This window comes from Molothrus aeneus, chromosome 4 (assembly GCF_037042795.1).
Source record: "Molothrus aeneus isolate 106 chromosome 4, BPBGC_Maene_1.0, whole genome shotgun sequence".
NCBI lineage: Eukaryota > Metazoa > Chordata > Aves > Passeriformes > Icteridae > Molothrus > Molothrus aeneus.
In genome coordinates this window covers 27,774,970-27,789,819 of record NC_089649.1, presented here as the reverse complement: position 1 = coordinate 27,789,819, position 14,850 = coordinate 27,774,970, and the positions used below count along the sequence as shown (strand labels likewise).

General features: G+C 49.7%; 1 protein-coding gene and 2 long non-coding RNA genes across 3 annotated transcripts in view; 1 reads left to right on the top strand and 2 right to left on the bottom strand.

Annotated features, from left to right (window-relative positions):
* The window catches only part of LOC136555472 (uncharacterized), a 28,828-nt gene extending 16,560 nt beyond the window's left edge, over positions 1-12,268 (bottom strand). The window contains exons 1-2 of the long non-coding RNA XR_010783497.1: positions 12,165-12,268; positions 11,932-12,008 (exon numbers count right to left, since the gene is read on the bottom strand). This is a non-coding gene — a long non-coding RNA (uncharacterized lncRNA). The remainder of the gene's footprint in view (positions 1-11,931; positions 12,009-12,164) is intronic.
* CXXC4 (CXXC finger protein 4) lies at positions 8,157-9,373 on the bottom strand. Its single transcript, XM_066548156.1, has one exon. It carries the CDS (start codon positions 9,363-9,365, stop codon positions 8,157-8,159), a length of 1,209 nt encoding a protein of 402 aa, XP_066404253.1. The 5' UTR covers positions 9,366-9,373.
* On the top strand, positions 9,744-11,517 carry LOC136555473 (uncharacterized). The gene is made up of 2 exons (XR_010783498.1): positions 9,744-10,651; positions 11,111-11,517. It is a non-coding gene; the product is annotated as an uncharacterized lncRNA (long non-coding RNA).
* Positions 12,269-14,850: the final 2,582 nt, after the last annotated feature.

Below are 14,850 nucleotides of genomic sequence, written 5' to 3'. Positions count from 1 at the left end.
ACTGATATGCTGTCAGCATGCTCCAGCTTTCCCAGGAAACACAGTATACACACCACCAAGGAAATCTTTAAGACCAAGAAGTCCTCGTGCAAGAAATCATCATTTTCAGCCTCTCCTTTGCAAGCTTCCCCTCTCTCTTTCATATCTGTTGGCTTTTCTGTGTGTATGCCTTTTTCATTTTCTTACTCCTTGAACAACTTGTTTGGAAGACAAGACTCCACCCATACCAAAAGCTCACCCTGATATTGAAATTCTTTCCACAAACTCCAGTCAATTTTTCAAAATTAATTTTAAAAACTGGTTTATGATATCCACAAGGACATGGGGAAATCCCTGCTTACCCTCATCAAGGTTCCCTTCAGCTCTGTGAAATCTTGGCCTTCCCCTGCAGAAGTTTTGGGAAGATGGTTACTGGTGAGCTCTTCAATTGCCTCACCTGAATACTAATTTATTACTCATAGCAGCAAATACACCTCATATTAGAGGTGTATACACACACTCTTCTTAGCAAGGGAAATGTCACTGCATCTTCAGCCCTACCACTGCACCCTTCAGGGCTTAGTCTGTCCCATGGTAACTGAGTCACCCCTGTGGAGGAGCAGGCACCTCCTCACTGAGGCTTCAGACATTATAACCAACCCTCAGCCACTATGGATTTCTCCTCTGTTTGAGCACTCTGCAGCTCTTCTTTCCTTCTCCTCTGCCCTCATCTTAAGTGATATCCATCCTGAACTCCCTTGGATTTACCCCATTTTCTAGTATTTAAGTTCTTCTCTCCACCTCAAATTTTAATACTGCTTCTCCACCTCCTAAACCAGTGAATAATCTCTCTCATCTCTGTCTCAGATAGCTTTTTAGTCAAATATATAGAGAGATAACTTCTAGTCAAATGAAGTCTGATACCAGCTAGTGGGGATTCTACATAGAAGTACAACAGACACCATGACCACGGTAGTGTGAAGCAGAAAAGAATACTGTCCTGAGAAAAGACAGGTGCAAAGTTCTAAAATGCTCAACACTTCAGAGATTGAGATAAAGAGAAATACTGAGTAGAGCAAGGAAAAAATAAGATCCTATGGTGGGTATGGGAAAGGCACTTGATGAGTATGCTGCCTGACAAGAACACAGTATCCTGCATGACCCAGGCTGCCTTTATTCCTTTTATGCTCTCATATCTCACTTGGCACCGCTGCCTGGTTAAAGAGGAAGGAACAGAGAAACTCTGGAAAACTGCAAAAGAATTAAACAGGCTTCACGCATACCTGGCTATGGATTTTTATAGTGTTAATTAAGAGGATGCCGAAGTGTTCCAGGGAGGAGAAAATATTTCCCATAATGTCTGAGAGTAGAAGTTAACAAGCCTGCTGGGATCTTTTTAGCCCCTGCAGAGCTAAGGCTTCAACATTATTAAATGGCTGTCACATCTAAAGTACAGTGCAACATAACTCAACACACAACAGAAAGCACAGGATGCCGAAATGGGGGATGACTTTAGATTACACTGCAGAGTAATTCAATTTCAGGACAGGTGTTTGCATGTGACTGAACAAGATATGACTGTGGAAAACAATTGAAGTACCCAAAAGAAGAGAGAAGGCAGACATGCAGTCAGGGCTCTCAAATAGCAGAAAAGGTGTCAAAGGAAGCCACATGCTTCAAGACATTGTGGCTCAGTACAATCATCCAAGCAGATGAGCTATCAAAACCACAGACACTACAGAAGCACAGAAATGCTTTCCCTGGGTGGTGGCACTCCTCAGGAGACATGGTGTCTGCTGCCAGTTTTTAAGCACATAGCTGGTGGCTTAGGAATTATTAGCCACCAGTAACAAGGCTGCAGTAACACAAGTTACTTACTGCTCCCAACTCGCTTGGGTACATCCAAAAAGCTTATACCTATGCAAGCAGCAGCCATTTCCCACTGCAACCAGTGATCAAAAGGATTATGCTGTATTTGATGAGTCTTTAAGGTGTACATTCTAGGTTTGCCTGCTTAGAATTATTTCACCAAGCCTAACCCTTAAAATATATGCATGTTAAGAGTTGGAAGACTACTAATTTTCTTTTTAACAATACAAATTTTTAGGGTATTTGGAAAAGACCTGTTCTTAGTCATTGCCATACATAAATGCATGACACAGCACACAGAAATTAACATCAACTTTTTTCAACTCTTTAGGGCACTTTTTTTTAAAAAAACCCAAAAAGCAGGAATCCAGTACCAGGATGTTGTTTTCTGACCAAAAAAAAAAAAAGTTTCTGTTCCTTTTCTTTTCCCAGTACCAAGGGATTGCTTGCTGACACCCTAACCCATTCTCCAAGTGAGCAAGGTCTTCCCTGACTTCAGTAAAGATGTTAGGTGTGCACTTAGCAAACAGAATTGCATGGAAAGTGACCCCAAGATCTGATAATACAAACATACATGAATAAGCAGACAAAAATTGAGACTGTTCCTTACTCTTGCCCACCCCTAATCAGTGGCATGAAGCATGACATTCACATATCTACCAACTTAAACAAAGTCTCCTTATATGAATCAGGCATGATGTGTATAGTCTACCACAATTTGTACAAACACAGAATTGGAAAAGATTTTCCAAACATCCTGTAGCTGGCATAGGACTCCAAGTCATGATGGTTTTATGTACCTCTAACTGAAATATCTAGTTCAAAGTGACTGAGATGATTTGGCGGAAAAAAACCAAAAATAAGAAAAAAGACACTTATTATGCTAATTACTGCTCAAAAAAATCCCAAACTACCCTCATTCATCATCTTTCTCATGACACATGTAGCTTGACCAGCCTAAACAGTGCATAGAGATTTCATTATGTCAGCTTAAAAAAAATAGATTAAACAGTCACAACACTGAAATCCAGAGTCTGGCACAGAATCTTGATGTTCCAAGTGTATAACCTATACTAGTACTTAGAAAACCATGCAAAGAACCACTGAGTGAAATCAAAATTCAGAACCACTGCAACCAGTTAGCCTCTCTTACCATACAGACAATTTCACTAGCAACCAATCATAGTTCAATGATTTAAAGCAAGCCATTTTCAATGCAAGTAGAAAGCAGTGTTTGTATGAAAGAAACTGTTAAGTCCCTGACTAGCCTACAATTTTGCAGAATTTCTTCAAATGCTGTTCAGTTCAGTACCAAATCTCACCAAGAGATTTTCTTAGGCAGGAGTAACTTCATTTTTGCCCCCCCTTAACAACAGTATGCACAGTGTATCAAGCAGCCATTTATACTCTAAACTGAACAGTAATGTCATGGGGTTTGGGCACTTTCTCTGCTTTGCAAGTATCGCATGAGGAAAGGGAAACAACAATACATGAAACAGTAAACCAGGCACCATCCAACCACATTTCAGAGGAAATCACTTGCACTCAGTCATCTGCTAGAACTGCAAGGAGACTAAAAGTTTGTCTCCTCTGGGCTCTAAACATATTCCTCCACCCCATGACTACCAACTGCAGCACATTCCTGCCCTGTAAGATGTGAACCTAACGCAGAAGATTAACTCCCTGCAAAGAGATTTCTGAGCAACAGAGATCAAGGACTGGTGAGCAAAGATGTAGCTGCTCTGGTCTCTGCTGGAGGTGGCAGTAGGAGGCCTGGTGCTGCCCCAAGAACCTCCAGAGGTCAAAAGGAAAACTCATCATAGAATGTATGTTTATCCCAGACATGCAGTATCTGAATGAAAGTGACAAAACCTCATGGCAAAATGTCCAACAAAGGTCAGATCTAGCCCTGCCTCTCACTTGCTCCCCTCCCTGCTCACACTGTCACAGCAGGATCATGCACCATGTTGGAAGCCCCAAGCACGAGCATCACAGTCACCCAGTGTGGGCTCTCTTATGGTGCTAGCAGCCAGTTCCAGCACCCGGCACACTCCCTCTAGGCTCAGGCCTGAGAAGAGAAGAACAAGAGAACCCTGGCAGAGCACCAGGGTCACAAACAAGGAGGAAAGAGGGGAAAAAACAGCTCTCAGGGCTGATCAGGGCTTTGCAGCCAACACCAATGTAAATTGCACTCGGGGCAGATGGCAGTTCTTGCTCCAGCTGTAAACGCCCGGGAACAAGGACTGCTTTTTTGCCCTTTTGCAAAGCGTTTAACACATGCACACAGGGAGCCTCGGCCAGATGGAGGGCCACGAGACAGTGGCAGGCAGGAGAGACAGCCTGTCATACAGCAGCACTGCTGATGTTTAGGGATGAACAGCAACACGAGCTACAAGGTGGTCTTTCTTTCCACCTTCCAGTTAGCCTGCTGGATCGTGTTAGCCGCCTGCTTCTTATCAGACTTTACAGTTCCCCCTCACCACTGCTCAATTCCATCATGCCGTCACTTAACTTGTGCATGTAATTTAAAGCCAGATAGACAGCGGGGAAATTGCTTCCTCTGAGGCCCCTACTAATTGACCCCTATCCACAGAGCTCAGCAGTCTTCTCTTAACAGCGCTCGCACGCGCTACCGCAACACGAAGTGCAGGTTCGGAGGTTGCCAGTGCAGCCTCTCTCCCCCGTGGCAATGCCATATGGTGTTAAGACTTTCAGGATCAGACGCCGTTCCTGCTGTAATCAATCATCACAACCTATCCCTGAAGGCCATCTCAAAATCCCACTGGCTTGAAGCACAGCTCAGCCAAGTGCCTCGGATTTGGAGGCTGGTATTGACTCAATCGGGTTGGTATGCAAACGCTCACTTTAATAGCGCACATATCAATTAGCTGGGCTGTTACAAAGGGAGCAAGTGGTGCCCACTACGATGACAGCATGCCTAAACAGCTGATATTTCACATTTGACAGGAGCCTTCAGCCCCTGCCAACACAAGTCAGCCTCTCTGCCTGAACTTGCTGTCACGCTAATGAAAATGAGCACTGGGGCAACTGAGATTCACACACTGAATGGGGTTCGCTTAAAAGAGAGAAGGATGTGAACTACCACCAGGCACCTAACCTTCATAACCTGCAGCAGAAGTTACAGACATGTGCACCAATCAGAGGAAGATAAGTAGTCTCTATGGGTAAATAAAGATTATGTCTCTTTAAACTGATTGTAAATCTGAATGAACACAGAATATACATACACAAGTAGGAAGCGTGCAACGTGACGTCAATCTGATTTTTATAGATTTATTATTGCTGTACATAAAATTTCCTAGTAATAATAACATTCTATGAAAAATACTAGAGCATTGGGACACTTTTAATGTGAAAACAGTACAAGAAAAATTGGAAAAAATAATTCAAGTGTTTTAAAAAAAATGCTGAGTGAGAAGCATTCCATGAAAAATGCAAGGGTCAGGAACTGGAAAGCATTCACGTGATTTGTCTTCACCTCCACATACTATCTTTGAGAGTTATATCCTATGCCTTCATTGCACCAGTAGAAGAGATTTAAAGGAAAAAGAGAGAAATGGCTTCTGTGGGGTCAGCCAGCTCACGGTTTATTGGTATTTTTCTAATTTTTCATTTGTTTTTAAACACGGTTCCATCCCCTGCTGTAAATAACCCCTGCATTTTGCAGCCACTGTCGAGCACAATTCACAAATCACCTAAGTGTGTAGTGGAAGGTGAGCCCCTCAATCCTTGATGCATACCCATGGCTGTGTACCAACCAAGGTGCCAGGGAACCATCCACGCAGAGTGATGGATTGCCCAGGAGCACAGGCCAAGAGTCACTCCAGGCACTCACTCTGCAGGGAGGCTGCCCTTGCCCAGCCCCAACACCAACACCACTGCTGCAGGGCCCTCATGGAGGCCCTGTCACCCTCTGACACCCTTCCAGCTGGTGGCCCTACAGCCAGAGCACTGCTGCTGCACCTGTGCTGCAGGCAGCCCTTCTGTCACTTTATTAATTTTAATTCTTTATAAAGAAGAAAGAAAGCATAAGGAAAACACCACGTAAATAAGTTATTCTTTCTCTCCTACTGACAAACTACACCTCTGTAAAGAAATTAGCCACATCCTGTGACAAAACCTTGTGATGGGCCATGACCTGCAGAAAAGTGATGCCTTACTGACATCTCCACAGCTGGAAAGAGAGACCTGTTTCCTTCAAGTCACAGTACAGCAGCAGAGGAGCTTTTGTGTTTACGTATCTGACGGAGCACAAACAGGAGAGAGTAAGTGGGGGAAAGAGAGAATGAAGAGAAGAAGTGAAGGCAGGTGGTTATGAGAGCACACAAGTGGCGGTTTTACTAGTCACAGTGGTTAAACAATTTTAACGGGAGGCATTCTCATAGCACGCCTGAAAACTTTTTAACACTACCAAACACCTTTGTCAGGGGCAAGGAACTTCTGGAAAAGTGCTCAGAGATGCACACAAACCCATAGGAAGATCTGATAATGTACAAATGTGTTTCTTCCAGAGATAGCCCACTTTCTGCACAAATCGATAAACCATCAGAACCTATCATTTATCACAAACATTAAATCCCAGCAGCACCTTGGTTTGCAAGCCTAATGACGGAACTTGGCACACAAAGGCACTCTCAGTGCTGGGTAGTGTAGGGGGAATTCTCCATGCCTCTGGTTCAGGGAGTCTCTTTTAGGCTATGCTCAGCATTAACAGACAAGGTGTTAATGATCCTTTTTGCAAACTTGCTACAAAACCAAAGGCATATTATTGAGAAAAACAAGAGCTGAAAACCCAGTCTAGTTTCTATCCCTGGGAAGTCCATCCTGGTTTTTGTGTTAGCAATGCTGGGTCACCATTCACAAAAAAAAAAAGAGCTAAAAGGATGCAGAGCTATGAATTAAACTTTCAGCAAGAACAGTTCACTCTTGCAAGAAGGAATTAGTTGTTTTGATGAGGCTGGTTAGGAAAGAGTTAATACTATCAGCCAAATGTCAGTGAACCCCCAAATGTTGCTTTTGTCCCATGGCAATGTCAATACCAACACTATTATCTCAATTTATTTAACACAGAACAAATTAATTGGCTCTAAGTGTTGCTTTTTCCCTGGAATCCCTCATCCCATCTCTTCTTGGAGAGAGCTCCTGCGAGCAATGAGCAAGGGAATAAACCGCTATGCAAACACACACAGGCGCACACACACACACACACACACACAGAGAGAGAGGGAAGTTACAATTTCTCTTAGTTGCTGATTTTTATGACTACAAATCTTGGTGTCACCTGCTTCAGTCACTACTTCAAGTCAATCTTCAGTCACTACTCCTCTGTACTAAATCCATCATCCTCGACACCTTCAGATGCATCTGAGATGTGTGTCGAACCAGCAACACTATAATTTTTATAATGACAAGGAATTAAGTATGATTACTAGTCTTTCCTCTTACTTGTTCCCTTCCCCTAACGATACCATCCAATTGCCATTTTCCTCACGGTTGTGTATTTTGGTTCCCATTGTCTGTTGTACCCAATACAATAACCAAAATGTCTGCGACACGGGATCTGCCTGTCTCTCGTACGTCTAGCAAATCTGAAAACCTGTTGTTACAGCTTTGGGGAACACAATACATTGTCACTTCCGAGGAAACGTTGTAAAAATAACCGTACATACAGTTCAGCCAGAAATCAGTTCAGTCATACCTGTGCTATTCTTCCATTGTGTTTAATACACCACGAGCAGGGTATTTCATAAAAGACATTGCCAAAGAGATCACTTGGGTGCGTTTCTCCTACTACTGGGCTCCGTGGCCCGTCGTCTGTCTGGGACACATTGCTACCAGCCAACCTGGAGAAGAACTTGCCACTGCTTTCCCTGAACTTCTGACAGCGAAAACCTGGTGTTCAGCTAAAACTTTCCCTTTCCCACCTCCCCGCTCCTACAAACCGCCCCGAATCGTCATGATTGCCATTAATTAAAAAACGAAAGAAAAAAACAGGGAGAGAGAGAAATTTTTAAAAAATAGGAAGAAAAACAAAAAGGAACCAGAGAGCCAGCAGTCTTATGGAAACAGCACGGCAGGTAAACCAGGTTAGCATCGTTCCGTAACGGCCACGAGCTGGCGGGGCGGGGGCCGGCGCCCCCCGGCCGTCCCTCCTCGGCCCGGGGCCGGGGGCCAGCGGCCGGCTCGGCGGGGCGCCGCGGGAGGCGGCGTTTCTCTTCCCTGCGGGGCGGAGAGGGGCGGGCGGCGGGGCCGCGCCGCGGGGAGCCGCGCCCGCGGCGGGGGCTCCCTCAGAGCCTGAAGGAGGCCTCGGAGAAGGGATGCTGCATCTTGAAGCTAGACAAGAAGCACTGGAGGGGCGGGGGCAGGGGGTTGAGGAGGGACGGCGGGAGGCTGGGGAAAAAGAAATCATCTCCTCTGACCTCTAACGAAGTGCCCGGTTTTTTCTTAAGCTCTTCACATTTCCTAAATTTGCAGATCTGGTGTCCCGTTTTGCGGTTCCTGCAACTGCTGCAGACTCCACAGTTGATGAGCCGCTTGCAGGGCACGCACACCCCGCAGCGTTTCCGCTTCTTCTTGGCGGGGTTGCCCGCCCCGGCCCCGGCCCCGCCGCCGGTGCCGCCGGCCCCCCCTCCGCCTCCGCCGCCACCGCCGCCGCCTCCGCCGCCCCCCGCGCCGGCGGCGGCGCCCAGGGCGGAGGCGGGCGAGGCCGAGGCGTGGCTCTGCGGGCAGTCCGCCAGGTTGGCGATCTGGAAGGCGCTGTCTGTGACGGCGGCCGAGGCCGCGGCGGGGGAGTGCAGGGCCGTCATGACGATGACCCCGGGGGGAAGGGAGAGGCCGCCCAGCGCCGGGATGGCCGAGAAGGTGCCGACGCGGTCGGGGAGGTTCATGATCTCGGCTTCGGCGGCGCCGCACTTGAGCTTGTTCATGCACTCGCCGGCCAGCGGCCGGCAGTGCTCGGGGGCGAGGGTGGAGAGGAAGTTGCCGTTGGCCATGGGCAGGGCGGGCTGCTCGGCCGGCGGGCAGCCGGGCTTGCCCAGCCGCTGCGAGTCGCTCCGGTGGTGCATGCCGCCCCTGCCGGCGTGCAGCGAGGAGGCGGCGGCGGCGGCCGCGGAGGCGGCGGCGGCGGCGGCGGAGGAGGAGGAGGAGGAGGGTTTCCTCGCGCCGCCCGCCGCGCCGCCGCCGCCGCCGCTGCCCCAGAGCATGGCGGTGGCGGCGGCGGCCGTGGCGGTGTCGCAGTTCCAGGGGGACATGCCGATGCGGGCGGCGGCGGCGGCGGCCGCGCTGGGGAAGATGGGGGTGGTGATGCGGGCGATTTTGGCCGCTTGGGGGAAGGCGCCGCCGTTGGTCTTGTAGAAGGTGGCGAAGGAGCGGTACCTCTCCATCTCCGAGTTGTAATCCACAAGGCTGTTGAGGGCCCCCTCGGGCAGGTGGCTGTCCTTGGGCAGCCCCGGCGCCTCGGGGTTGGGGCCGCTCTCCACGCACACGTTGGTGTTCATGGTGGCCGGGGCGGGGGGGGCGGCGGGAAGGGACGGGACGGGGGGGACTGGGGGCCGGGGGGAGAGGGACGGGGCGGGGGGGGGGGGTCGCTTAATCCTCCTCCTCCGGACGCATCCCCGCGGTCGGTGCTCGGCCGGGCAGCCGCTCCTCCGGCATCCTCACGGGAGCTGCCGCAGCTGAAACACAAAAAGTCATTTCCGAGGGGGTGCGCGCGCGGGGGGCGCTGACGGCCGCCCACGGCCACCCCGGGGGAGGGGGGAGCACACGCGGGTGGGGGACACACGTCTCGCCGTGCCCGCGGGCAGAGCGCTCGCAGCGCCGGCCCGGGTGGGGCAAACCCGGTCCCGGGACAAGCTGGGGGACGGGGGACACGACACGGGGGCAGGGAGCTGCCCACCTACCAGCACCGGGAAAAATGAAAAGGCAGGGAGAAAGAACGAGGGGGAAAATAAATAAAAGGAATTACAAAAAAAAAGAAAAAAGAAGGAGGTGGGGGAGGGAGCCGCCAGCTGCCACGGTGTCCTTCTGAGCCCGGCGGTCATTAGCTGCCTGCCGGCACAGCTGGCTCCGCCGGGCGCTGGTTGCGGCGGCACCGGCTTCCCCGACCCCCCCGCCACCTCCGGGTACGGGGGGGCTGCCTGCAGGCCGCGGGGGGCACGGGGCTAGGTTAAAAAAAAATACTTAAGCAATTTCACAGCTTGTGATCCCGGCGCCTGCAGCTGTACTAACGACGGAGTATTTATCCCAGCCTCTCGGGGAGGATTCCCCGTCACCGCCGCCGGGGGCTGCGCAGGGAGGGCTGGGGACACACACACCGAGACGGGGACAGCCCCTCCGTGGGCGCCGCGGGGCAGGGGGCTTCGCCGAGAGACAGCCCGGGAACGCTCGGGAGGGCACGTCCTGTACCTGCTGAACTAGCCGTGTACCTGCTGAACTAGCCCTCATCGGGGAAAGATGGCTTTCTGCTCCCGGCTGGGAAAGTTTAGGAGGGGGCTAAGGACACGGCGTCCGTTTTATTTCCTACCGCCTCCTTTCTCCCCCAAGGAGGTGAAGGGGAGTATTTTAGTTCATGGCAATGAAGAAGGTAAATTATGGCAGCCTGAGCGAACTAAAGCAAAACATAAGCATAACTTAAAAAGCCCTCAGTTTATGAACACTGCCTCTTTGTTTTCCAGATGCTCTACCTGAATAGTTCAGATATTTCCAGCATCTTTTCTGATGCAGGGCTATCAGAAACGCTCACTCGTGAGGCACTCGTGGGGCTACGTCTAGTTTCCAGACTCTGGTATGTTTAGTTCAAAATGGTTATCCATTACGGTAATTACGATCATAATTAGATTAATGAACCGTTTGCAGCCCAACCTACCGAGTGCAAAAACTTCGTCTTCTCCCAACGTCGTGCTCTGAAAGCGGGCTTTATGTAAACAAATCCAGATGAAGGGAGCGTAAATCTACAGAAGGAACCTCACCCCCGGCTGCACTGGGGACTGGCGGCCGCCCTTCCGTCGGAAAAAAAAAAAAAAAAAAAAAAAGAAGAAAAAAAACGACCCCGAGCTCGCAGGAGCCACCTCTGTGTTTCCACGTCAGGGAAAAACCCAGACTCTCGCTGCCTTCAGAGGTCTAGTGGCAATACAAAGGCTGCCCCGGAAAGCTCTAGGCTAAGCGTCGTCTTGTGGAGGGATGCGAAGGATTTGCTTACAGAAAAAAAACCAAAAAACCAAAAAACAATCTCTCTCGTTTCCAGAAAGGAAAACCTAGCTGCATGTCCTCGATAACAACTACTCAATAAAACTAGTTTTGCCAGCCATGTGTACGAAAGCCACGCATCTGGTAAGGAATAAAATGTTAGCGTTCAGCCCTTTATGCCAGAAGTCATATGCATTTTCTTGCCCTATTTCCCCCAGCATTAAACTGGCTTCTCTCCACAAAACCTTCCCTCACTGGCTACCCTTTCTCTCCCCGCGATCCCCTCTCAGGCTTTATTGCCACCAGCAGCGAGAAAATGATGGTGCCCACCAACCGGGTCATTATTGTTTAATCGATGCATCTCCGGAGCATGAAAAGGGTACCCGAGACGCAGTTATTGATTTCCCTCCCCCTCTAACTATCGCCCTCTTTTCCACGAATGAAATAAATAAATAGAAATTGCTAGCCGGGCTTTGCGATTCTGTCCCTGCTTAAGCTAAATGTGACCGTACATGTTCAATATTGCATGTCTGCTCTGCCAAAGACAGAGAGATCAAAGGTCATATTTAAGATTCAGGAGGAGGGGCGGGTGCAGATTAATTAATAAATTAATACAGCGACGCCTTTTATTGCCCAAGTCTAACATTAATCTACTTTTACGATCCCAGATAACAAGAACAACAGAAAAAAAAGAGCACCCGACAAACCCAAAATTAAAAAAAAACCAAAAAAACAACCCATCCCTCTAAAAAAACCCCACAACTAAAATCCGAAACCACACACACACACAAAACAAAAAAACAAAAAAACAAAAGAAAAAAAACCCGCGAAGAATAAGGGGGAAAAAGATGAGGGGGGGAAAGCAAACCAGTCACTTACCAGGCTCTTTATTTGGGGGGGCTTGAGTGTGCAGACGCTACCAGCCTGTCTGCCTTTAATTAGTTGCACATCAGTCCCTAACACAAAGAAGAAGAAGAAGAAAAATATCCAGATGTGCCTTGGCAGCTCCTCAATTACAACTTTGATACTTGTAAACAAACTGCGAGGGGCGGTGGGGAAGGTGGGGGGGGCGGGGGGGGATAAATTAAGCCGCCGATCCACTAAACAAATACCTGTAAGTGGCTTTTTCCCCCCCTCTCTCTCTTTCTAGCTCGTTGCAGAGAAAGGAGGAGGAGGGGGGAGCAGGGGAGGCGGCGGGGGGCGAGGAAGGAGCAGGCACAGAGGGGGAGCAGGCACAGAGGGAGGGCGGGCGGGAGTGTGTGTGTGTGCGTGTGCGTGTGCGCGGTGGTCTCCTCTGCCGGCGCGCTGCTCGCCGCCCGTCTCCCGGCGCCCGCCCTCGCACACAGCGCCGGGAGTGCGTGTGCGTGTGGCGGTGCGGGGGAGGGGAGGGCGGGGGCGGGCGGCAGGCGATCGCCGCCGAGGTGAGGGAGCGCGCCGGGAGGACGCAGGGATGCGGACACCCGCCGCTGCCGCCGAGCGCTGGCGGGGCGGCCGCCGAGCGGCGCGCACGGGCCGCGGCGCAGCGCGGGGCCGCCCCCGCCGCCGCCCCCTGCGCTCCCCTCCCGCGGCGGGGGCGCTGCGGCCGCGGCCGCCCGGTGCGGGGCTGCCGGCGGGGCGGGGCCGCGCCGCGCCGCAGAGGGGAGGGGAGGGGGCGGCGGGGAGGGCGCGCCCCCCGCGCTGCGCCCTGTCACCCTCCCCGCGGGCGGCGCGGAACTGCCGGCAAACTTTGTGCCCCAGGAAGTTTGCGGAGGGGAGCGGCGGTGCCCTCGCCCGGCCCGGCCCCTGGAGCGGCAGGCCGGTGCCCCGGTCAGCGCACGGCCACGCTGCATGTCATTTTTCACCCGCGTTCGCAGATCTCTAATGACTACCAACCCCCGACGCTATGATTTTATTTCAGACGCGTGAGGTGGTGCAGATTTCAGGCACATTCAGGCGAAATAGAGCCAGCTGAACGGTGGATGTTAGACAAGTGTCTCGGCACTCACCAGAAGTTCTTTGCCAACATTTGCCCTTTGCAGGTGCCAGAGCCCAAGAGGTGCATGGCACCTGTCCGAGCACCTGTCCGGGCAGGCCACGAGAACTCCACATCTGAACTGCCAACATTAAAACACATTTCTTAACAAGCTGCTGACATACAGGTACTGCATGCAAACACACTACAGTTCCTTAAAGTATTTCAGCAAACTATGAAAAAAACCCAGCCAAGCTCACCTGCCTTCCCCGGAGCTCTTGCAAGCACAGAAAAGGCCTATATTAACTGAATAAATTATGCATCACAAGTTCTTCATCCAGCCCCTCTTGGTATCTCCAGAGTGAGAGCTGGTACTTACAGAGCCACTGCTGCAGCCTGGTGCTGCCAGCATGGGCACTAAGCAGTTAAGAAATGGATGTTTCTGCCAAGAAAATAATTTTAACCATTTGTAAATTACAGAAAAAGAAGGGAAAATTGCACTGTTTCATTGGTTTTATATGTAAGTAAATGAAGGATTTATGTGCAGACTGAAGTTTTATTTCCCTCTGCTCCAAGCTGAATTCAAGCTCGGGGTACTCAACTCTATAGCATTACCCAAGGGAAAGCACTGCAGGAACCTCTTCTCAGGAGCAGCAAGACAAGGTGGATTTGAGCAGCAGGGTTTGGCAGGAACCAGCAGCCTTGTGGCCAATGCTCCATGAAGCAAGACTGACTGGTACAGATGAGGGGCAGTTTTGGTCAATCAGGTAGGTTGCAGATCTGCAAGAAGTCGTGCCCCTGGCATTTATGTTATGGATTTGTACGCTTCATTTGGAAGCAGTATAGTTTATCTAGATAATTAGCTGCTTCTAACCATATGATATGCATTTTAAAATACCCCCGAACATGGATTTACATAATAAAGCATAACCTCCCAACAAGCTAGCATCATCCCTTATGACAGTTCTGCTGCCTTTTTCAAAGTCTTTCTCTGTTTTGATACATTTTAACACAAACTTATGGGGCGGGGGGAAATACAAATGAGGGGAAACAGTGTTTCAGTAATGTCACAAAGTGACAAAAAACAAGAGCTTTTCCTGTTGAGGTTCATTCCCTACCACTCTTCTCCCAAATTAGTTGTCAAAAGCTATATGCAATACTCCAAACACTGAGGACGTTTTTCAAACACAGACTTCTCCTGAACTCCAAACTTCCTTTAATCACAACCTGTGTCTCACTTAAGTAATCCGTTCCGAGTTAATTTATTACTCTTGAAGGAGTTACATTTTTAATAAGCTAAAAGAGGAAAGGGGGAAAACTCTGATAATCTTTTCTCATGCATAAGGAAGACCATTTCATGTATTTTTTAATTGTCATGTGGATTAAATTGCAGTGCTATATATAACCTTTCTACTCCAGCCTGTAAAGTTGTACACTTTTTTGGTGCTGGGGAAGAAGTGTGCTATCCAGTTCAGACGTTTTTGGGGTTTTTTTCTGAAACCTTTTATTTAGTAGAGTTTGGGGACTTTTGTTTGTTTGTTTGAGGATTTTTTTGGGGGGGGGTGGGGAAGAGGGGAATTTCTGGTTTTTGTTTTGTTTTTGGATACAAATCTGTTTTATCGTGCATCCTGCCCTCAGCCTGGGAGCTGAGGACTACTGTTATGTTCAGGAGTCTATCGGTGAGTTAGCTACAACTGTCTCATGATGGAGTCCTAAGAAAGCAATTCCAGATTATCCTTTTCACCATAATCTGTGCTTTCATGGGAGAGACAGAAAGTTGAAAATCACAGGCTCTGATTTTTGTTCAGAAACCATTCCTATTTCCTTTTTCACAGGAATGCAGCTAG